This window comes from Jatropha curcas, chromosome 4, assembly GCF_041381405.1.
Source record: "Jatropha curcas cultivar XTBG-Jc1 chromosome 4, XTBG_Jcur_1.0, whole genome shotgun sequence".
Lineage (NCBI taxonomy): Eukaryota > Viridiplantae > Streptophyta > Magnoliopsida > Malpighiales > Euphorbiaceae > Jatropha > Jatropha curcas.
Genome location: NC_143154.1, coordinates 4,776,066 through 4,800,329, shown reverse-complemented (window position 1 = coordinate 4,800,329; position 24,264 = coordinate 4,776,066). Strand labels below are relative to the sequence as shown.

At 33.6% G+C, this 24,264-nt stretch overlaps 2 protein-coding genes across 2 annotated transcripts; both read right to left on the bottom strand.

Moving 5' to 3' along the window:
- Positions 1–12,442: 12,442 nt before the first annotated feature.
- On the bottom strand, positions 12,443–13,309 carry LOC149496736 (uncharacterized). Its single transcript, XM_089720444.1, has one exon. The coding sequence runs from the start codon at positions 13,307–13,309 to the stop codon at positions 12,443–12,445; it is 867 nt and encodes a 288-aa protein (XP_089576570.1).
- Positions 13,310–22,256: 8,947 nt separating this feature from the next.
- On the bottom strand, positions 22,257–24,264 carry LOC110010214 (AAA-ATPase At2g18193). The gene is made up of 2 exons (XM_089720855.1): positions 23,019–24,264; positions 22,257–22,848 (listed from the first exon to the last, which is right to left on the bottom strand). The coding sequence occupies exons 1-2, from the start codon at positions 23,994–23,996 to the stop codon at positions 22,447–22,449; spliced, it is 1,380 nt and encodes a 459-aa protein (XP_089576981.1). The 5' UTR covers positions 23,997–24,264; the 3' UTR covers positions 22,257–22,446.

Below are 24,264 nucleotides of genomic sequence, written 5' to 3'. Positions count from 1 at the left end.
CCAGGATTAGATTGAAATCTGCTAACCATGCCAACAGCAAAACAGATATCAGGTCTGGTACACAACATTGCATACATAAGGCTTCCAACTGCAGAAGCATATGGAACTGCCTTCATGTTCTCTATCTCCTCAGGTGTCTTAGGACATTGGTCCTTAGATAGAGTGATTCCATGTCTGAAGGGAAGAAAACCCTTCTTGGAATCCTGCATGCTGAAACGAGCAAGAATGGTATCAATATAAAGTGCTTGAGATAAGCCAATCATCCTTTTCTTGCGATCTCGCATAAGCTTAATCCCAAGAATATGAGCAGCCTCTCCCAAATCCTTCATATCAAAACGTTGGGATAGCCAATCTTTGACAGAATTCAACATACCTACACAATTCCCTATAAGCAGAATATCATCCACATATAGTACCAGAAAAACAACCTTACTACCATTCCATTTCTTATACACACAAGACTCATCATGACACTGATCAAAGCCAAAACTTTTAATCGCCTGGTCAAAACAAGTATTCCATGACCTAGATGCTTGTTTAAGCCCATAAATGGACCTATTCAATTTGCAAAGCAAATTTTCTTGTCCATTGTTTATGAAACCTTCTGGTTGCTTCATATAGATGCATTCATCAAGACTTCCATTTAGGAAAGCTGTCTTGACATCCATTTGCCAAATCTCATAATCATAATGAGCTGCAATGGATAGAAGAGTTCTAATAGACTTTAGCATGGCTACCGGCGAAAAAGTTTCCTCATAATCGATCCCTTCTTTCTGAGTAAACCCTTTCGCAACAAGCCTTGCTTTATAAGTTTGCACTTTACCGTCTATACCCCTCTTTTTCTTATAGATCCACTTGCATCTGATGGGTTTAACCCCTTCAGGTGGTTCTACAAGTTCCCAGACTTGATTAGAGTACATGGACTCCATCTCAGATTTCATAGCTACAAGCCACTTATCAGCATCTTTATCTTGTAGTGCTTCATCGTAACAGACAGGTTCAATATTCACTTCTTCAGGGATTCTATCAAAAGCTTCTCCCAAAAGTGTATATCGAACCGGTGGTCGTCTAATTCTCCCACTACGACGAAGTACTACAGGATCTGCAATCACACCTTCATCTTGCTGTGGCTGTAAAGCCGGTAAGTCCATGACTGGTGGGACTACATCTTGATCATGTTCTGGAACTTCAACATGTCTGTCATCACCAGGAGGCAATGAAATGTTAGAAGCCCCAGCATTGTGCTCCTGTATATTTGGATCAACAGCTGCCACTTCAGTTTCTACATAACTCCCACTACTGTTAGGTGGTAGTGAAAAGCTAGGTATTGAATATTCAGGTTGATGTTGATTTACTGGTCGACTAACATTTCTTCCACTACGACTAGGCAATGGAATGTCAGCTCCAACCATTGATGGTTTAGGTTGTTGTTCTAATGGAAAGGTTCTAGTTGGTATATTTTCTCCTCTCAATTCATACAAGGCTAATTGACTTTTGGGAATATGGTTTTTAATATAGTCTTCCTCAAGATAATGTGCATTGGTGCTAACAATGACCGTTTTATCTTGAGAACTATAAAATAAACCACCTTTCGTTCCTCTAGGATATCCAATAAAGAAGCATAAGTCTGTTTTTGATTCCAACTTATCTGCTTTCCCTTTCAGCACATGGGCTGGACAACCCCACATCCGAACATGTCTTAGACTTGGCTTTCGCCCAGTCCACAGTTCTGTAGAGTTTTAGGTACTGACTTAGATGGAACCAAATTCAGAATATATGCTGTTGTTTCTATGGCATACCCCCAAAACGAAATGGGCAAATCTGAATAACTCATCATTGATCTAACCATTTCCATAAGCGTCCTATTTCTTCTTTCTGCTACACCATTTTGTTGTGGCATACCAGGTGCAGACAACTGTGAAGTAATTCCTTGTTCTGATAAATAAGTAATGAATTCCCTAGAGAGGTATTCGCCACCACGGTCAGACCGTAACGACTTGATATATTTTCCATGTCGTTTCTCCGTTTCTGCCTTGAACTCTTTGAATTTCTCAAAGCATTCAGACTTACGGCGCAATAGGTAAATGTATCCATATCTTGAGTAATCATCTGTGAAAGTCACAAAATACTCAAAACCACCCCTAGCTTGGACACTCATTGGACCACACAAATCAGAATGAATTAATTCAAGTACATCATTAGTTCTATTACCCTTTATAGGAAAAGGCCTCTTAGTCATTTTACCTTCTAAACAAGATTCACAGGTTGGTAGTGCCTCCACTTTCAATGAACTCAATGGTCCATCCTTGACCAACCTAGAAATCCTATCTAAATTAATATGACCAAGCCTTAAATGCCACAAATAGGTATGACTAAATTCAATAGGACATTTTCTTTTCAATGGAACAATGACATCAAAGTTATTAACTTCAGAATTAGGAATTTGCAGTTCAGGTGAAACTTTGAGAATAAAAAGATCATCAATCATTGAGCTAGAACATATCATTTGTTTTCTAAATTTAATAACGACAGAATCATCATAAAATTCATTAAAACAAACCGAATATCCATTCTTGCTCAAACTAGAAACTGAAATTAAATTCCTTCTAATTGAAGGTACATATAAAACATCCTTCAAAAACAATGTTCTATTATTCTCAAAATTCAAAGAAACATTTCCTATAGCTAGAACTGCAACTTCTGTGCCATCTTCCAGAAAAATGCTTACATCTCCTTTATTTAGCTGACGAGTTACCTGAAACTCCTGCAATGAATTACAGACATGATTAGTGGCTCCAGAATCTACACACCATTGGAGTGTAGTCAACACCGCTAAACAAGTTTCAACTATCAGCATATAAAACAGAGACATACCTTGCTTCTTCTTGGCTAACCATGTTGGACATTGTGACTTCCAGTGCCCAGGTTGCTTGCAGTGAAAACACTTACCCTTAGGCTTTTTCACAACAACACTTGCACTAGTAGATGCAGCACTTGTTTTAGGCTTAGCCTTGTGAGCATTTTTCTTCTTCTTACCCTTGTTCTGGGCAGAAGAAGAACCTCGCTCAACATTAAGCACAACAGGTGCAGCTCCTTGCTTAATGATAGTCTCAACAGCCACCAGCTCATTCAGCAACTTAGACAGAGCGAAATCCATCTTATTCATGTTATAGTTCAAACGAAACTGCTGAAAACTGGCTGGCAAAGTGTTCAAGATCATTTTTATCTGTGTAGCATTGTCAACCTCAGCACCAAGAACCTCCATGTCATTCAGAAGACTCATCATCTTCAAGACATGAGTTCTAACTGGAGTTCCCTCCTCCATTTTGGAAGTAAGAATCTCCCTCAGTGCATTTTGTCTTGCTGCACTAGTTTGATCTCCAAACATCTCCTTGAGATTTTCGAGCATGTCAAAAGCTGTGTCCATCTTCTGATGTTGATGTTGCAAAACATTTGACACAGAAGCCAAAATGTAACATCGCGCCATCTCATCAGCTTTAACCCATTTCTGGTAAGCTCTGGTGACCTCCTCAGAGGCACCCTCACCGGGTTTTTCAGGACAAACTTCAGTAAGCACAAACTTATACTCCTCAGCAGTAAGCAAAATGTCCAAATTCCTCTTCCAGTCAACATAGTTTGGACCCTCAAGTTTGTTTTGGGTTAAGATGTTTGCAAGGGGACTGAATGATGCCATTTCTATATCATGCATTAAACAAAAATAGCATATCAATAATAAACATTGAATAAATCAAAATTGCAAATATACAACATTGATATCACAATTCAAATAAAAAAAAAAATACACATTCACAACATTCATGAATAGCAACCTCGATAGGAGAATTCAACCAATCACATGTTTTGCATATTATAATTAGATAAGACCGGCACATACTACTTGATGGGAGATAACATGCCTCTTAAATTAACATTAATGTGTGAGAAAATATTACATCTGATTCATGTCACTAATTAATTTACTCAGATGGAGAGTTAAATCAATACAGACAAATTAGACTAGTTCAGTAATTATATTAAAACATGACATCTTCCGATGGGAAAGAAATGCAAATAATTACAACTAGAAAGTAATAAAAAAACCACTCACAAATTAATTCATATAATTAAAATAAATTAATTATAATCAAAATTGCAAAATAATATATTTTTAAGACAATTTTGCTAATAAAATTAACATTTTTGGTTGAAAATGTTAAAAATTTAGTGTTCTGGTCTATTTATGCAAAAAAAAATTAAAACATTCTGGGTTTATCTTGCAAAAATAGAAAAATTCTGGGCCATTTCGCAAATTTCAAAACTTGTTTGGACTATTTTGCATAAAACAGAAACTATTGGGCCAAAATTGCAAAAACCGAAAATAGTCTAGGCAATTTTAATAAAACCAGAACCAATCAGGGTCACTTTATAATTTAAATAACTCCAGGGGGCCCAAACGGAATAACTGATACTTTCTGGGTCAAAATTTAAAAAAAAAATTAAAGTCCAGGGGTTAAAATATAATAAACAGAAAGATTCAGGGTCAAAAAAAATAAAAATAAAAACTTAAAGATCAGGGGTCAAAAATATAAAATTTAAAAAAATTGAGGGACCAGACGGGAATTTTGGCAAGCAGCAGCTTCTTCTTCACGAAGAAGCCCTAGCCGCCGCTGCCTCTTTTCCCTTCAACCTCCATTAACGCCTATGCTCGAGCTCCCGCCGCCACCGGCTCCCCGTCCGGATGCAGCAAGCTCGCTGACGAGCTTGAGTTTCGAAAAACAAAAATCAAAACAGAAACACAAAATTTTATCTTTTCTTGCCCCTTTACTGATCTTCAAAACAAAAAACCAAAAAAAAAAATTTTTTTTTTTTTTTTTCGTCTCTTCTTGCCCCTCTCCTGTTCATCGAAACAAAACCCAAAATATATATATATATATATATATATATATATATATATATTTTATATTAATGCCCATTAAAAACCACAGTTTCAAAAACAAAGGTTGTATCAGGTACTGCACTTTTGTGCTGCTGTCCTTCAAAAACTCTTGAAGCTCTTGTAACCATGTACCATTCAAACAATCAAAACAGATTATAGATACACGATTGAAACATGACAAAATAGCCACCATCATACAGTTTCGTATGGCTCTGATACCAATTGATGGGAGCGGGTATAAAGCGGAAACAACCCTCATCGAAACCATATGAGGCAAACTAAAAACATTATCGAACAAATCAATAAACTGACATCTTGAAGCGCAGAATCGCTCACCGGTCTTCTTTCCAGAGATCTTGGAGTCACCCACGATCTTCTGCAGTAATCCCTAACTATCTCTCTTTTGGAACTCTCTGAGTGGCAGAGAATAGAATAACGTGCATCTCTCTATTCTTAGGGTTTTCAAATCTTATATTAAAAAAACTTTCTTCGATAGGAAGATATTTTTTTTTTAATATAAAATAAATTAAATAAAAAATTATTTAATTAAAATAATTATCAATTATTTTAAAACTAAATAATTTATCTATTATTTAATACACCCTTAACTTTCCAAATAATTAGGGCACTATAGGGACCGCAGGAATAAAATAAATCAGGCTACTAATTATAATAAGAACCTATGTAGACCAACATATTCTTATTATAATTAATCATGAATTATTCCACTAAAAACTCATGACTGAACTCCTTATTTATTTTACAATTCCACAACATAATAAAATAATGTTCCCCACGTTAAGATTACAGATGCTGTCATTTAAATAACTTACTAACAATTTATTTAAATCACAATATAACTTTAAGATTGTCGCTCAACTTATTTCATGTGTCGGATTCAATATCCACCTGCAGGGTTTACACTATGAAACCTTATAAGCTTACTTAAAGTGCATCATCAATCTCTAAACCGAGACATGGATTCTATCATTAATTAATATTTCACAAACACAAAATATCTTTGCCCAATTCACCGAGAATATTATTCCAATAATGAAACTCACCCTTTAATGAATCAAAGCACAAGACAATCAATGTTTGCTCATATTAAAATAAATCAAGATTAAGAACAATAAACATTATTTCTAATGTCCTAGAGAATATGTTTAACAGTCAGTACTAAACATCCATTCTCTACTTGGTCCAATTAAATACATACAAAATGTACTAATCACAATTATTGTTTATATGCTAATAACATTTATTTAATGCAAATTTCCAATTAAATACAAAGAAATAATTGTCAATAGAAAATCATTCATAGCTATACTATTACATATGCATGGTTAATAGTATATCTCTATCGGTCCCCAACGTCAAATCCTAGTTGGATGGTTTTGGGACTCAGAGAAGTCAAATGTCAGTTCTAAAAGCATAGGATTTCAATGTGGGGGAATTGACTCCCCAACCTCAAATTCGAAGTTTCGGAATGTGATTTTCCCAAGGTTCAATTCACAATATCAAAACAACCATATAACACTTTCACCTTGACATAATTAAGACAATTACTAATCCTGGTAGTAGTACAGAAACAAGATAAAATTGTCTCATAACAAAACCACTTTTTCATTTATACTGTCTTCTTGCACAGCCCTCCTTATGCAAGGAATTTAAGGTAAGCGAAAAACAACTGAAATAAATATAAAATGAAGTTAATTAATTAAAGATGGAGGGATTGCTAGGGTACTCAACCGCTAAGAGATGCTGGAGCTTAAATGGAAAGTGCAAAGTGCAGATATTGCAAAAACTTATAGTATAAGAAGGAATCAAAAATTCATCATGCAATTTGTCTAACCTATAGCTCGAATTGGAGCATATTGTGCTATTGCACAAAAGCTACAGATCCAATTCCAAAACCTACATATGCTATTGAAAGTTCTAAAATTTTGTTATTTGAAATGAAAACCAGGGCCAAATGACATTAAATAAGACCAAGCCTCCATAACAGGTGGAATAATATACAATTTCTCCAAGTAACCAATTGATTTGGGTGAATCATGTCCCTAGTCCTGCCCCTAAAGCTCAAGGTTATTTCAATAATATGTACAGAACAAAAATAACAACTACGCAGGAGCACATCGACCTTAAGATTTTGCTCCTTGAGCTATGAGAATCTCAATCTATTGCCATTACACAAAAAAACAAGCTCACGTACAACTGTGATGGCAAAATATCACTACCATTTGCTATTCTCATAGAACCTTGTGATACAATGTTGTAATAAATAATCACTATCCATCTAATAACCTAAGACATTCATAAGTTAGAATACATGGCGAGAAACCAACACTTTCAAATCAATACAAAAATATGATATCTAGTCCTGTTAAATCAAATGTAAAAGCTTAGCAAAAGATGTAACTCCACAAAAAGGGAGCAAATTTAATTAATAATCAAAATGCTATAGTGTAGTTCCTTTTTTTTTTCCGAAGATAAAACTCCATGTTGTTGAAGACTGAACTGCTCTCAAAGTGCACTAACATAGGTACCTCATGGAGTTAGAATTGCAAGCAGGCATGCGTTCCTATTCCATTGCAGGAGAATACTACTAAATCAATAGCAGAAGACAAAATAATAGGATAATGTATGTGCTGCAGAATCAAATACAATATCATAATGTTTGTATCTTATATTTGTTCTGCAGATCAAACATAAGGAATTTATAACCATGTGATCACAGCACAGTTCCGCTACAAATATAAATTTAGTTTCTTTCTTTCCCATGCATGAGAAGTTGAGAACAGTACAAAATTTATAAGGATAACTATATTAATACTTTATATACTCTCCATCTCTGTGAAATTTTCATATTCCTTGTGAATCATTTTTATAATTTCGACATAAAGCTAACACGCTAGAATTCTCTATATGAATTATAATGCCCTGAATCAGTGTTGTTTCACTAGGAGTTTCAATAAGACTTGTATCATCCATGTACGAAAGAAGTCAATCCTTTTTCAATCATCATACACATTACTAAGTTCAATATTCCATAAGAAACAATTATTAAAAATTAGCCCACTGTCAATTAATAAAGGGTAACAAGAACCAAACTCACTCAAAAAGAGGGCCATTATATGCAGATGGAAACTCCGGGTCATCAGCCTTCTGTCTCAATGAAACAGAATGAATTCCCAATGCATCTGGATATTGCCCGCATAGAAACTGCAAAGATTTTTCCTGTCCAGGCTTTGACACATCCACGTGAAGGAACAACTGGTTTATGTCATCGTCATCATCCTCCCCTCCGCTTCCAGAAATGATATTGGCCAAGCGCATTACAGAGATATTAATTTTCTCATTGCCAAAGGTTCTAGTGAGAACGGGTCCATTCCCATCTAAAGCCCCTTTTAATACCGTAAAGGCTGATGGGGGCTCACCTTTTACAATGCATAAAATGCATACACTTTTACTTCCATGCACAGATGCATCCATAAATGAACATAAGAAAGTATATATACGTAAAATATAATCCGAAAAAACTTCATACATCCATATAAAGTTGTATAAGCAGAATAACTGAAAATGTGAATATCCTTTAAAACAATCTACAAGATATATAAGTTCAATGAATCGTATGAAAATCCAATATAAACTTTTACTATGACAAATATGCAGGGGAATGTGGGGTAAGTGTCTAAAACCTTGGACAACAATGGGTTTTAGAGAAACATAAAACCCTAGAGTTTTGAAGTTGCATATAATTATGAGAAAAGGTGAGAGAAAATAAATACAGGAGGAGGGTTCATTCTGGAGACTTCGTGATAGTGTTCTTTAAGGGAGCGAAGCAACATGGAATCCACGGCGGTGGATATGTTGGTGGTGGATGTAAACAACAGAGATAAAGAAGAAGCAGAGACACGCAGAATTAACAATCTTTTTGTGGTGCGTTACAGATAGTAACAAACACCGTTTTTCTTATATAATGAAAAATAACAAATCTCCTGCTACAATTCAGCAACATATTACTTCCACTAAGCCACTTCCTAAAAACTAGTTCAACATATTAACTAACTAGTCCTTATTTTATGGAGAAATAAAACAAATAAAAACTTAAATGCTTACAGCTACAATTTCCAGCTGAAGGTTATGACAGCAAACTAAAAATAAAAAAATAAGTTTAACAACTAACATTCACTCCCCTAAACTTGTTTTACTTTGCTGAAGCAACTTTCTTTACACCAATCTTCTCCCTTAACTCTAGGAAACGTTGCCTAGCAAGAGGTTTTGTCAAAATGTCTGCCAACTGTTCATCTGTTTTCACATACTCTAACTCAATAGCTTCAGTTTGCACACATTGACGAATAAAATGAAACCTGGTATCAATGTGCTTACTTCGATCGTGGTAAACAGGATTCTTCGCCAACGCAATAGCTGACTTATTGTCAACATTAAGCCTGGCTTTCACTTGTACTTGACTGATGTCACTCAAAATTCTTCCCAACCATACACCTTGACATGCTCCAACAGTCGCAGCTATATACTCGGCCTCACATGATGACAAAGCCACAACCTTCTGCTTCTGCGACACCCAAGTTATAGGATTTTCTCCCAGATAGTACAGCACACCAGTTGTACTCTTTCTATCATCGATATCTCCTGCCATGTCACTGTCACTAAAGCCTACAAGCTCCATATTTGACTGCTTCTTTTCATAAATACAGCCAAAATTAAGAGTACCTTTCACATACCTCAAAATCTGCTTCACAGCTGTGAGATGTGAAGTCGTTGGTGTCTCCATATATCTACTCATCACACCAACCGAGTAGGCTATGTCAGGCCGTGTATTCACCAGATAACGTAAGCTCCCGATAACACTTCTGTATAGTGTTTCATCAACAGCAGGTTCTCCATTCCCAAATTTACTCATCTTCGTTCTTGGTTCCATGGGAATTGAGCAAGGATTGCACTCCCCCATTCCTAGCTTCTCTAGGATTTTTCGAGCATACCCAGCCTGACATAAGGTGATTGACTCATCATTTTGCCTCACCTCTATGCCCAAATAATAACTCAATAGCCCAAGATCACTCATTTCAAATTTCTGCTGCATCTCCCTTTTGAATTGAGCAATAAACTGTTTGTTTGAGCCGGCTATAATTAAATCGTCCACATAAGTTCCAACTATCATAGCTTCAGCACCCTTCATTTTCTTGTAGAGAGCATATTCCTGTGGGCATCTAATAAAACCAATCGATTGCAAACACTGATCAAGTTTAAAATTCCAGGCCCTCGGTGCCTGTTTTAATCCATACAAGGCTTTACGAAGTTTTAGTACCTTGTTTGGATTTTCTTCGTCGACGAACCCTTCTGGCTGAGCTACGTACACCTCCTCTTCTAGTTCTCCATTCAAAAAGGCTGTCTTCACATCCATATGATGTACTTCCCAGTTTTTGATTGCTACAAAAGCCAAAATTAATCTCACAGTTTCTAATCTGGCCACAGGTGCAAAGACTTCGCTGTAATCTATACCATACTGCTGTGCGTAACCCTTCGCCACGAGTCTCGCCTTATGCTTCACTATTTTTCCTTCTGGATTTTTCTTCAGTTTAAAAATCCATCTAATGCCGATTGCTCTATGATTCTTCGGCAAATCAACAAGTTCCCACGTTCTGTTCTTCTCTATGGACAAAATTTCAGACTTCATGGCATCCCTCCAATTTTCATTCTTAGAGGCTTCCTCATATGAGGTCGGTTCCTCTATAGAAAGAAAACAAAGGCTAGCTTCCTCCTCTGCTTCGTTCAGTTGTTTGTAAATCTCTTCTAAAGATCTGAATTTTTTAGGAGTTAAAGTGCTTGATGATGACGCCTTTGAGGTACTGCTGGCGTTGATGAGGTTGAGGACGAATTCTCTATTTGTCTTTCACCTCGATCAACTTCAGTTTGTTCATAATTCTCCTCCTCTGTTCTGCTCTGTTTTTCTGAAAGTTGAACGGTAAATGTTCCTCCTTGCTCATCTTCGTCTTTTGCATTCTCTTCCCAACACCATTTCTTCTCTTCTTCGAAAGACACATCCCTGCTCACAATAAGTCTGTTCTTCTTTGGATCTAAGAGTCTGTAAGCCTTGGTCCCATCTTCGTATCCCAACAGAACAGTCTTCACGCTCCTGTCAGCAAGTTTAGGAAGATGTGAAGATATATTCTTGGCATGAGCAAGACACCCGAAGATTCTAAAGTGATGAACCTTCGGTATCTTCTCAAACCAAGCTTGATATGGGGTACCTCCTTCAACTCCTTTTGTTGGTGACCTGTTCAGTATATACACGGCAGTTCTAACAGCTTCTCCCCAGTACTTTGCAGGCATTTCTTTGCTTTTTAACATACATCTGGCCATCTCAACAACTGTTCGATTACGTCTTTCTACTACGCCATTTTGCTGCGGTGAAAATGGTGCAGTAAAAAATCTCTTCATACCTTCATTCTCACAATAATCTTTGAAAGCGACAGACATAAACTCTCCACCATGATCAGTTCTGAAACTTTTAACCTTCTTGCCTTTCTCAACTTCCACACTGACTTTGAACCTTTTGAATATCACCAGTGCTTCACTCTTGTTCTTCAACATAAACACCCACATAAATCGTGAAAAATCATCCACCAATAACATAAAATATTTATTACCTCCACAAGTGACTGGTGAGATAGGACCACATAAATCTCCATGGACGAGATCCAATGGCTCCTTTGCACGATATGTTGCTGATTGTGGAAAAGGAGTTCTGTGCTGTTTTCCAATCAAACACCCATCGCAGAATTGATTGACTTGGGTTATCTTAGGCAAGCCTTCAACCATTCTTCTGTCAATTAATTTTTTTAAGGAATGAAAATTCAAATGTCCATATCTTGCGTGCCAACGCCATCCATCATTACTGATATTTGCCATCAAACACACCTGTTCCGCAAGCTTCAGTTTTGCCACGTACAATCTGTTAGACTGTCTATTCACCATAATGATCAAGTTTCTGGCCCTGTCATATATCTTCATAATGCCATCTTCTATGACAGTTTTATTTCCACTCTCATCAAGTTGTCCCAAACTCATTATGTTGCTTTTGAGATTAGGTATGTAATAGACTTGTGACAATATCAAATGCTCATCAGTTTTGCATTTGAAAAGCACTATCCCTCGTCCACAGATGTCTATCACAGAATTGTCTCCAAATCTTACCTTTCCAACAACTGATGTGTCAAGCTCACGAAACACTTTCCTTTCTCCTGACATGTGGTTGCTCGCTCCAGTATCCAAGTACCAGGAATTTTCGGCTCCAACGTTTGTTGGTGGTGGCACTATGGTTTCATTCAGCATAACAACGTCTGGCTCCTTGTCACGTGTATTCATTATTTCACACGTTTCTATCATCAGCAATGAAGACTCCTCATCCTTCTGCTTCTCTATCAGATTGAGTTTTTCATCTTTCGAAGAACACTCTGATGCAAAGTGTCCCATTTGCTAACAATTGTAGCATTTAATTTTACTTTTGTCAAACTTCTTTTTCTGGGTTTGTGACCCCCCTTCATCTCCACGATGTGAGTCACTTTGCCCACGACCTCTACCTCTTCCACGACCGCGTCCCCTGCCTCCTCTAGAACTACTTTGATCCTTTCCTTCTTTCTTAAAGGATTTTGCATTCTCTCGTGCCTTCCATTCTGCACGAGTGAGGAGTACCGTTTCTTCTTTTTCTCCAAACCCTTGCAACCTTTCTTCATGAGCCTTGAGTGATCCAATGATCTCATCGACTGACTTTGTTTTGAGATCACTGAACTCCTCAATAGTTGAATTAATTTGAAGAAATTTTGCAGAGGTGGATCGTAAGAGTTTCTTTACTACCTGGATGTCATCCACAGTATTGCCAAGGCCTCTCAACTTGTTGACAATTATGGTGAGTTTCCCAGAGTACTCATCAATACTCTCTGAGTCTCCCATTTTCAATGCTTCAAACTCTCGCCAGAGTGTCTGCGTCCTCACTTCTTTCACCTTGTCTGCACCTAGATTCATGTTTTTCAACATGATCCAAGCTTCCTTGGCTGTTTTCCTGGCACCCAATTGCAGCAGTGTGTCCTCTCCAATGCTTTGATAAATGGCTGCCAATGCCATCTTATCTTTGCGATTATCAACAGTTTCTGGTGACTCAATTGCCTCCCAAACACCTTGTGCCATCATGAATACCTCCATCTTAATTGCCCAAGCTGCATAATTACATCTCGTCAGCATTGGGTATTTGAGTGTAACGGATCCCTCCTTCTCTTGAATTCGTACACCAGCTTCACTCGAGATATCATCTCCAGTCGCACCTGTGTTTTGGCTTGTTTCACTCATTTCCTCTCTCTGTTTTTGTTCTCTTTTCTCTTCTTGACCACTCAATTTCTAAATGAGATATTGTTGAAATCAGGCCTTGATCTTGAGGCTCTGATACCAAATGTAAACAACAGAGATAAAGAAGAAGCAGAGACACGCAGAATTAACAATCTTTTTGTGGTGCGTTACAGATAGTAACAAACACCGTTTTTCTTATATAATGAAAAATAACAAATCTCCTGCTACAATTCAGCAACACATTACTTCCACTAAGCCACTTCCTAAAAACTAGTTCAACACATTAACTAACTAGTCCTTATTTTATGGAGAAATAAAACAAATAAAAACTTAAATGCTTACAGCTACAATTTCCAGCTGAAGGTTATGACAGCAAACTAAAAATAAAAAAAAATAAGTTTAACAACTAACAGTGGAGCGTCGATTTGACATCATCCGCCATAATGGTTGCCGCACAGAGCCGTCTGTTAACAATTTCCGCAACATTGCACTTATTCTTTTTGCTAAGATAAAGGTTGAACAGCCCAGCAAAAGGAAAAAACAATAACATTACAGGATCAGAGAAAATTTTAGCAATTTTGAACATATTTTTCCAACCCGTAATGTATGGATACAATTACTAATCACAATTTAATCAAAATCATGAGGAAAAGAACAATTCCTATCACAATCTCATGAAAGCTAAAATCCAGGTAAAATATACTCAAAGCTATTACACCTGGGATCTCTTTGGACTAAATTAATCTTTTTCTTCTTCAAACCGACATGAAGTTAAATATAAATGCAAGGATGAACTGATTCCATAGAAAAAACTCTATGGGAAAAGAAAAACTTAGTGAAGGAAATAGAGAACATTGTTCCTTTTTGAAAATACGCAATAAAATACTGCTTCATCGAAAACCTTTACTAGTAAAATTCAATAGGAAAAAACCTTGGTTAAAGGGAAAAAAAAAGTTCAGTGCGTAGTTATTCCCCTTTACGAAGATATTAGTTGATCTTTGAGTCTACATATTTCAATTTTGTGCACAACTTTTCAAAACTTGTAGTAAGAAGTGTTTTAGTGAACAAATCAGCAAGGTTGTCACTCGATCGAATTTGTTAAACATCGATGTCACCATTCTTTTGAAGGTCATTAGTGAAGAAAAATTTTGGTGAAATATGCTTTTTCTTATCTCCTTTAATATACCCTTCCTTTAACTGATGTATGCATGCAGCATTATCTTCATACAATATTGTCGGGACTTCTTTCTGGAAAGATAGGTTGCTTGCACTTTGAATATATTGAATTATGAACCTCAACCAAACACATTCTCTACTTGCTTAATTTTTTTTGCATGGTTAGAAGTAGCAGCAGCTATAGTTTGTTTCGTAGAACGCCACGAAAAAGCTGTACCTCCACATGTAAATAAGTACCTTATCTGAGATTCCATTATATGGACCTGATAAATAACATGCATCTGCATAGCCAATCAAATCTTATTTTGATATATTAGCATAATATGACGCAGAACCTTATGGAAATTAATTCTAAGAACTCTATGACAAGATGGAATAGCTTTAAAGATCAAACTAAACTCACCTCTATGGCATCCCACGCTTATGGAAGCAAGAACACCAACAATAAAGTAAAGAAGAACAAGATAAATGCTACAAACAAATTGATAAGTTTACCTTGAATCTTGATGCAATTAAAGGAAAACAATCTCACAATCGTTTTAATCAAAGAACACGCCAAAAAGCATGAACAATTCTGAAATTTCAATATTGATCAACCATCCTTAGTTAACAACATAACAAAGCTTTTATACTAAGTCTAAACCTTAAAGGATATGAAGTAACTAATCCAAAGAAGACAAGGACATGGACTGGCAGAATTATTTGTGGCCCAAACCCATTAAAAACATTACATTCCATATGAGGAATGAACTAACTAAGCACACTTGGCCCTCACATTAAAGCCCACAACACAACTAGACTGAACCATATCCAATAAGGACTACACTAGCTAGTTTTAACAAGACTAATCACAAGTGGATAGGCTCTAGCACGGGCAATGCATGCTTCCCAGCATCCCCAGGCCATGCTATCCAGCATCTACACACACCTCAAGCAATGTAAGAAGCTTAGATGTGCCTTCAAGCTACACATAGCACTTGTTCCAAAGAGTTATGCTAGTTATATATAAAATTGATATTTTGCAGATAAAAATCAAAGAATTTAAAAATTATAAATATTGTGTCAAAATGTGTCTAGTATTATTAAAATTTATAAGTTTAAATACCGATAGATCATTCATAAAGTTCAAAGTACTATAAAATTAAAATTATAAAGTACAATGATTAATTTATGTATTCAGCCATCAAAATTGGCTAGCAAGATTACCCTGGGCACTCATTATCTTCTTGATCATGACTTTTACATGATCTGGTGGGTGTTTCTTGTAATTCTTAAAGCATAGCTCTCTCTTTTCTTGTTTTTGTTTTTTTTTTTAAAAAAAAAGGGGGAATTGGGCCATGGACCAGTGGTACAATTTCTGAACCACTTTCACAGTGGCCAGTCCATCCGTTTTCCGTGCCACTTTCACAGTGACATATTAAGGAAGGAAAAAAAAAAGATAAAGAAGAGCATAAATATATTTGTCCATTTCCAAACAAGTGAAGGAAAAAAAAAATTGTACTATTTTCCTTTTCAATTTTCTTTCCTCTTCTATTTTCCACCAATCCAAACATAGTGTAAAGGAAATGTCTTATTGCACTCTCCCCTTTCCACTGATCTGCATTGGAACGGCAAACATTCTGTAATAGTTCCAATGTTTCTTTAATTAGAGGGGAAAAAGAAAAAGAAAGAAAATTTACTTTTTTATCTGTGTTACTATTTCTTTTCTTTCCCTGGAAATATGACAGGAAGCTTTTGGGTACAAGAAATGCAGTTTTCTTTTTCTGACTGATTGGACTTAGATGCAGGTTCTTGCCAAGAAAAAGTACTGAAATTTGATGATTTTATAAATATAGTGTTAATTTCATTATTTTCATAATTGAATGATTTGGAAATTATTCCAATCATTGAATTTGAAGATGGATGAATCCAAATGTGATTGCTTTAATTACCCTTTTGGTGAAGGGAAGGACAAAACGCCCTGTAAAAGAAATTTACTTTAGCAAATGGGAATCTTTGAAGAACTTAGTAGTACAGGTCACTTTGCAAATGACAACCAACAAACTTTATTCTCTTTTTTATGTCTTTTTGGTCAATTTCAAGAATGACATCAGAAAACATAAATAACTTTACTTTTTCAATAGTCCAGGTAAACAATATTTCAGGCGTCACACTCCATTCAGCATTTGAAATTAATAAATATTTATATAAATATTTTTGGATATTAATAAAAATTTTAATTTTGAATATGAAATTGAAAAACTTTCATGAATCCACACAATTTTCCAGGAAATATGTATTTGGATTATTGTATTTTTTCTGAATTTTAAATAAATAATTAAAAATATGTAGCATTCCAAATTGTATGTTAGTAAAATTGAAAAAAGAAATGTGCAAATATAGTAAAAAAAAAATTAAATAATTTGTATCTGTCAGAAAAATTGATAATATGAGATATCTACTATAATTAGTGACAAACTACAGTGCAGTACAGAATGTTAATAATTCTGCATCATGGTGAATAATTAATAACCATTAGATTTTATTGTTTAAAACTTAGCTATTGGATGCTAGAATGCAAGAGAAACCAACTATACAATAATAGGTAAAAAAATTCCTATTTAGCTTAAAAACAAAATGATTGCTTAATTACTATTAAATAATTTTTTTAATTCATTAGAGGTTTTTATGAAACGAAATAATACTATAGGCTGCATAACTCTAGACCTTCTACTCTTTACATAAGTGAAAAGACCAACCAGACCACCATTTGATTGGCAAATTATTACGTTATTATGGTTAAAGGACAATTGTAATCATACAACTTTCCTATTATGTCCATTTTAAATAACATGAGCAATTATTATATTGAAATAATAAATAAGAATCAATGAGGGTTTATTGAAAATAGTAAAATTTAATAAGCGTAGAGTAGACAATTTAAGAATTAACTATAATGTAAAAAAAAAAAAAAAAGTGGATTATATTTTGGAACAAATCAAAAAGGAAAGGTGGAAGATCTTTTTGGGAAGGGGGAATATTTGTTATATATAAAGGGTAAATATGAAAAAAAGTGATTTATTACTTCTTAAAACTACAGATGTGACAAGTATTTTAGAACAAACTATTTTCTAAAATGTAACAAATATTATAGAACGCAAGTATTACATAATTTTTTATAAATGCTATCATTAAAAGTTCTTATTAATTCTCTTAACGAATATGTTAATATTAACCGGTTAATTTTTGTTATTTCAAATACTTATATTATACTTCATTATTAGCTATTAACTTTTGCAAAAGTAATTGTGTCACTTTATTAAATTTAATATTTTAATTTACATATCCTTTTAGTTTATCTCATTTTAATTATCTTTTGTAAATTCTTCTTTACTTGATTTATAATATCATAATATATATTTAAGAACTAGTGGACATGGTTAAATTCTTTTCTTGGTATAAGAATGGGGTTAAAATTATTAAAATAAATAAAAAGTAATTTATAAAAGATATTTCCACCAATTTAAAAAAATATTTATCCAAATGAAATTTTAAAAAAAATGTCTAATTAAAAACAATGATATGTATTTGTGAAGTAATTTAAAAAGACATTTTTTCTACTAAAACAAAAAAAAAAAAAAAAAGAAATTTGCAAAGAATATATATATATATATATATATACACACACACTCACACAACAAGTAATATGTACTTTTTACGGTAGGTTAGCATGCCAAATAACATAAAAAGATAGTTTCTCTATCTGCACAAAATTTTTTGAATCCGTATCATGGTAAAACCATGTAGTTAATGGTCAAAAATGTCTTAAATCAAAAAAGAAATTTAACAGTAATAATGCAGTGCATATAAAATATTATGTTCATATTTAAACATTCTATAAGAAGGATTACAGTTGTGTAGTTAACACATCAATATATATATATATATATAGCAAACATTTATTCCTAGAAAGTTGACATGTGGCATATCCATTTTGACATTTTAATTTGACATGTGGAATATTTCTCCAATTAGGCTTTCACTTAGCATGGTTTGATTTGATTATTTAATGTATTAATGTGTTGACTTAGTTTGATTTGGTTTGGATTTATTTTGAATTAGTGTTTTTGGTTTGGTTTGATTTGATTATTCAATGTATTAATGTATTGGTTTAGTTTGAATTCATTTTGAGCTAGTGTTTTTTATTTGGTTTGATTTAGATTTATTTAGATTAAGTGTTTTTAGTTTGGTTTGATTTGATTCGGTTATTTAATGTATTAATGACTTTAGATAATTATTATTAATTATTAGTTCTTAAAAATGATAAAGTTTAATAACAATGAATTATTCAATTAATGTATTAATTTGTAACAAAATAAATTATCTATTCATGAATTTTAATGAAACAATGAGTTAATTATTTTTTATATTAATTTTAAAATAAATCAAATTAATGAATTTAACCAGCTTTCATTTTACTATTTTTAAAATTTTTTTTTTTTTGAAGAAAAAATGACCACTATGTTATTAAATGTAATGGGAAAGGAGAACATTAGGGACACTCTCCCAAATACAAAATGGTAAAAAGCGAATGGATGCTCTAGCAAGGGAATGAGCAGCACCATTCATAGTACGCCGAATCCATCAAATCTGAATATCCGGCCTATCAACTAAGAGTTGCTTACAATCTTCCACAATAATCCCAAATTCCGAAAAATCTAAAGTTTGAGAATTCAAAGCACAAAATAAAACCTGGCAATCAACAAAAATACAACCACTAGACTGATAATGAGCACCAATAAAAAGTAGAGCAGAACGAAAAGCCAAAGCTTCAGCTGTAGCAAGCGGCTTGCATCCCACAGAATGACTAGACACTGCTTGCAAGAACATGCCTTCACCATCCTCAAACACCACCGCACCACCTGTTACATCTTCTTGGAAATAGTGAAGCATCACAAAACGCATGCCAACCAACATTATCCAAGTTGACACACGGCCCCACACTTGACCCATTTCCATGCAAAATTCTTTGTCCTGTAGCTATGCTTAAATTAACAAAAGAACGTCATTCCATACAATGATTAGAAACCATGCATGCAATCTAGGCGGGTTGCAACAAGGTTGCCGACCAGCAAAATTCATTTCGTGCCTTCCATAAATTCCATGCCAGAAAAGCCAAGAGATCGTGCCTTCCATAAATTCCATAAATTTATCCCTATAAATTTCAATTTTTTTAATCCATTATTCCTGAACATATACCTATCTATTAATTTTTATTTCAATGATAAAAAATGACGATATATTTTTTTACTATTAATATATCTTTATAATATTTTTTAACAACATAATAAAAAAATTTTATTGAAAAATCTATAAATTATATATAAATTCTTTCAATTTTACTTTATTTTACTTTTTTTTAACCGTGCATATTGCTAGTATTTCTAGTAAAGTTAGATGAATTATAAAATAGTTTATATTTTCATTAACATGTTATCAGAAAATAAAAAATTTTGTCAAAGCGTACGATACAAAATAATAAATTTTTGTTATATATTATAAAAAAAGTAAAGAATTTTATAAAAAAGATGATTTATTTCGTAAAAATTGTCACTGCAAAATAATTTCTACTTTTATGACATGTAAAAAAACACAATGTTTTGTAAAAAAATATACATTTTTAGTAAAAAAAAAAAAGAGCATTTTTATCAATATATTATAAGATAATAAAAAATGTAGTAAAAGTGAAAATTACAAGAAAATTTGTAATTTTTCATCTAGTTAATACTTAATTATTTAAAATAAATTATTCATTCATGAATTTTAATGAAATAACGAGTTAATTATTTTTTACATTAATTTTAAAATAAATCAAATTAATGAATTTTACCACCTTTCATTTTACTTTTTTTTTTAAATTTATCTCTATAAATTTTAATATTTTTAATCTATATTCCTCAATACATCCCTATCTATTAATTTTTACTTTAATAATAAAAAATCTCGCTATATAATTTTTTTACTATTGATATATCTTTATAATATTTTTTAATAACATAATAAGAGAAAATTTATTCAAAAATCTATAAATTATATATATATTCTCTCAATTTTACTTTATTCTACTTTTTTTAACTGTGCATAGCACGGTTATATTACTAATATTTCTAGTAAAGTTAAATGAATGATAAAATAGTTTATATTTTCATAAATATGTGATAAGAAAATAAAAAATTTCGTAAAAATGTTCGATACAAAATAATATATTTTTGTCCATATATTATAAAAAAGTAAAGAATTTTATAAAAAAAAGATTTATTTCGTAAAAGTTGTCACTGCAAAATAACTTCTACTTTCATGACATGTGAAAAAACAAAATGATTTGTAAAAAATATACATTTTTAGTAAAAGTTAAGTGAGTTAAAAAAGAAGGACATTTTTATCAATATATTATAAGATAATAAAAAATCTAGTAAAAGTGAAAATTACAAGATAGTTAATACTTAATAATAAACCTCCAACTGTAGAGAATCAACATGTATGCTTTCGCATGTCAATTTAAGCATGCAGCTTTACAATATTGCTGCTAGTTGTCACATGTCAAAATGATTTGTTTTTATCTTTTTTATTGTCAATTGTTTTTTAGCAAAGACAATTTCTGACACGCAAAGTTGGATGCAATTTGATTTTTAGCTTCCTATTGTAGACAGCTTGTGATTCTTACTTAGATGAAATGCAATTTCTGAGTTTCTGATATGTGAATTTGGAACTAATACCCAAAAAAAAAAAAAAATCAATCATACTTTTCTTCTTTTTATTATAATCAAGAATTAATTACGCTAAACCAAGAAATAATATATCCAAATATTATATTAAGTGGGATTAATTTTCAGATTAAAGTACATTGACGTGCACTTTCAGTTATGTGGGGTATATGATCAATGTTGGATTTAGCTGGACTACCCGTTAATTTGTCCTAATAAGACCAAATGCCAAGAATCTTAATCTAATATTCAGGTAAAATCTTTTTAAAAAAATGTTAAGTTTCGAATTATATTAAAGTAAAAATTATATCTAACATCGATGACTTTAAATTTTAGATCTCTCGATCATTTCGCAACGGAGGAATACAACTTTTCATGCAATGGTTAAAACTAAAAAAAATGTAAAGTTATCTAACTAGGGTTTGGCTTGTAAATAGATTAAACCCTAATTGTGAAAAAACGGGAACCCTAATTAATAAAATATGCATTACTTTTTTTGAAAAAAAAATAAGACGACGCAGCCTGGAGAATACTAAAGAAAAGGATTGTGATTCTGATTGGGACCGAACGGCATGTAAAGAAAGACAAGAAAAGGGACAAAGGGCGGTGGTGACCTGACCAGTAAGAGGTTTGGGTCGGGTGTGGTGGCGTATATGGTGGGGCAAGAAGTGTGGTGGCTGCATTGGACAGACGTCAGAGGCAACTTGGTAATGGGAGGATGTGAGAGTGGTGGTGAAGGGTGGGAAGGGGATGATTTAAATCACAAAAGGCCATGTCTTGTTTGGCTGCTTCATTTTCCACCTTAATTCCACACTCTCTGTCTCTCATTTCAATCCAACAATTCATATATCCATAAGTTGTATTCTCTTTTAGGCAGTAGATCATAAAAGTTTTCAATCCTCCCAATAAAATGGATTTTCAGAAATCTAATTTGTCCATATATTATAAAAAAAAGTAAAGAATTTTATTTAAAAAAATGATTTATTTCTTAAATGTTTTCACTGCAAGATAATTTCTACTTTTACGAGATATTATAAGATAATAAAAAATCTAGTAAAAGTGAAAATTACAAGATAATTTGTAAGTTCTCATCAAAATACTTAATAATAAACCTCCAACTGTAGAGAATCCAATTAGTCACTGGAGAAAGGCTGGACATTTCTTTTCTAATAAAAACTCAATAACTACGCTAAAAAAAAGGGAAAGACGAAATTAGATTCACTAAACAGAGCTTACCTTTTCTTCTACAATTTTATCTTCATTATCCTTTTTAATTTTCTGTTGCTTAAGAAAATTGAGTACTTCTCCAAGAGCAACATCAGGATCATCACTCTTCAATAATTCCTCAGCCAAAGAACCAGGAGTGGCCTCCGCACTTTGTATCAACCCATCAATTTCTTCTAGCAGTTTATGCTCTTTAATTCCAAGGTAATTGTGCACCAAAACTCTAAATCCTTCACTGGTACAATATGACATGTGAATGTGCATATCCATTCTGCCAGGACGAAGCAATGCTGGGTCCAAAACTTCCTTGTGATTTGTCGTAAACACTATTATCCTCTCTTCTCCACAGCTTGACCACAATCCATCAATACAATTTAGCAGACCAGAGAGCGAAAATTGCTGATTGATCCAAATTAAGAGAAACAAAAACAAGTTTTAACCAATCCCACCTCTAAAATAAAAATATCAACAAAACAGAGCAAAACAGAGTAGACTTATCCCATTTCTAAAATAAAAGTATCAACAAAACAGAGCATAAGAGAGTAGACCAAAACAGAACAGATACTAACCTGGACATCATCAGAATCATCAGATTCTGATCTTGATCGATTATGCGCAGTAGAATTGCAATCTATGTCCTCAATCACAGTTATGGACTTTCTATCAATATCCAGCATAGCGTTTCTCAAATCAGCATCAGAAGTAATATTGGCCAGCTCCAAATCAAACACATCAAACTTGAGGTAATTAGCCATAGCTGCAATTAAGCTTGATTTTCCAGTGCCAGGAGGACCATAAAGTAAGTATCCTCTTTTCCAAGCCTTTCCAATTCTCTTATAGTAGTCTTTCCTTGCCAAGAACCTATCTATATCATCTATGATAGACTTCTTTAGATTGTGATCCATCGCTAGCGCATCAAATGTCGATGGATGTCGAAAATCAATGGAATCCCAACCACCGCGAGACCTTGTATAAAGCTTTAAAACCTTTTCGCCTTTTGTCATGGCCTTGGAAGTATCCAGAATATGGTTTAAGTAACCATTAAAGATTTTTTCTCTATATTGATCTTCAAATTTTAGTTCAAAATAACCTTTGTTATAGAATTTATCATTCTTGGATCGATCGTCGTTTTCTTGCTTTGCAAATTGCCAGGTAATTTCTATCCCTTCATAGACATCAACAACTTTCTCACCTTCTACTAAGGCAGCTGTTACATTCTTTTGCCCTCTAAACTTACCAATTTTGATAATTTTGTTTTTAGGGCCGATCTTGGAAGACAAGTAGAATCTTGCTGCGTCTATGAGTTTGTTGCGATCAAGACCGTCCCACGAATCATCAATTATGAAGTTATCATAAGAAGGAGATGATTTTCTACGAGAGAAGAAGAGCAAGAATTTTGAGACAAGAAAAGTCTCGAGCTTCTTGGGTACTAATTCATGGTAAACATTACGCAAGAGCATTAAGGAAGTGGAAAATGAAGCGTACAAGGACAATAAGGAGGATGTTGAAGGGTAAAATCTCGTATTCTCTACAAAAGAATAAGCCATGGTTGGGTGTTTTTGGACAAGATAGAGCAGTAAGAACTATTTCGAGTGTTTTCGGACAAAATGAAGAAATTTTTCGGACAAGATGAAGAAGCAAGAACTGTTAGTGTCTGAAGCCAAGATCAATATCAAGAAGCAATATTGAAGAGAAGAGAATGTGGGAGTGGTACTCTGCTTATAAATAAGTGAAACTGTGAAAGCAAGCAGTGGAAATTGAAGAGAAGGTTCCAGATTAGTGCTTGGTGGGTGTGGCGTGTGCGAATGGAGTTCC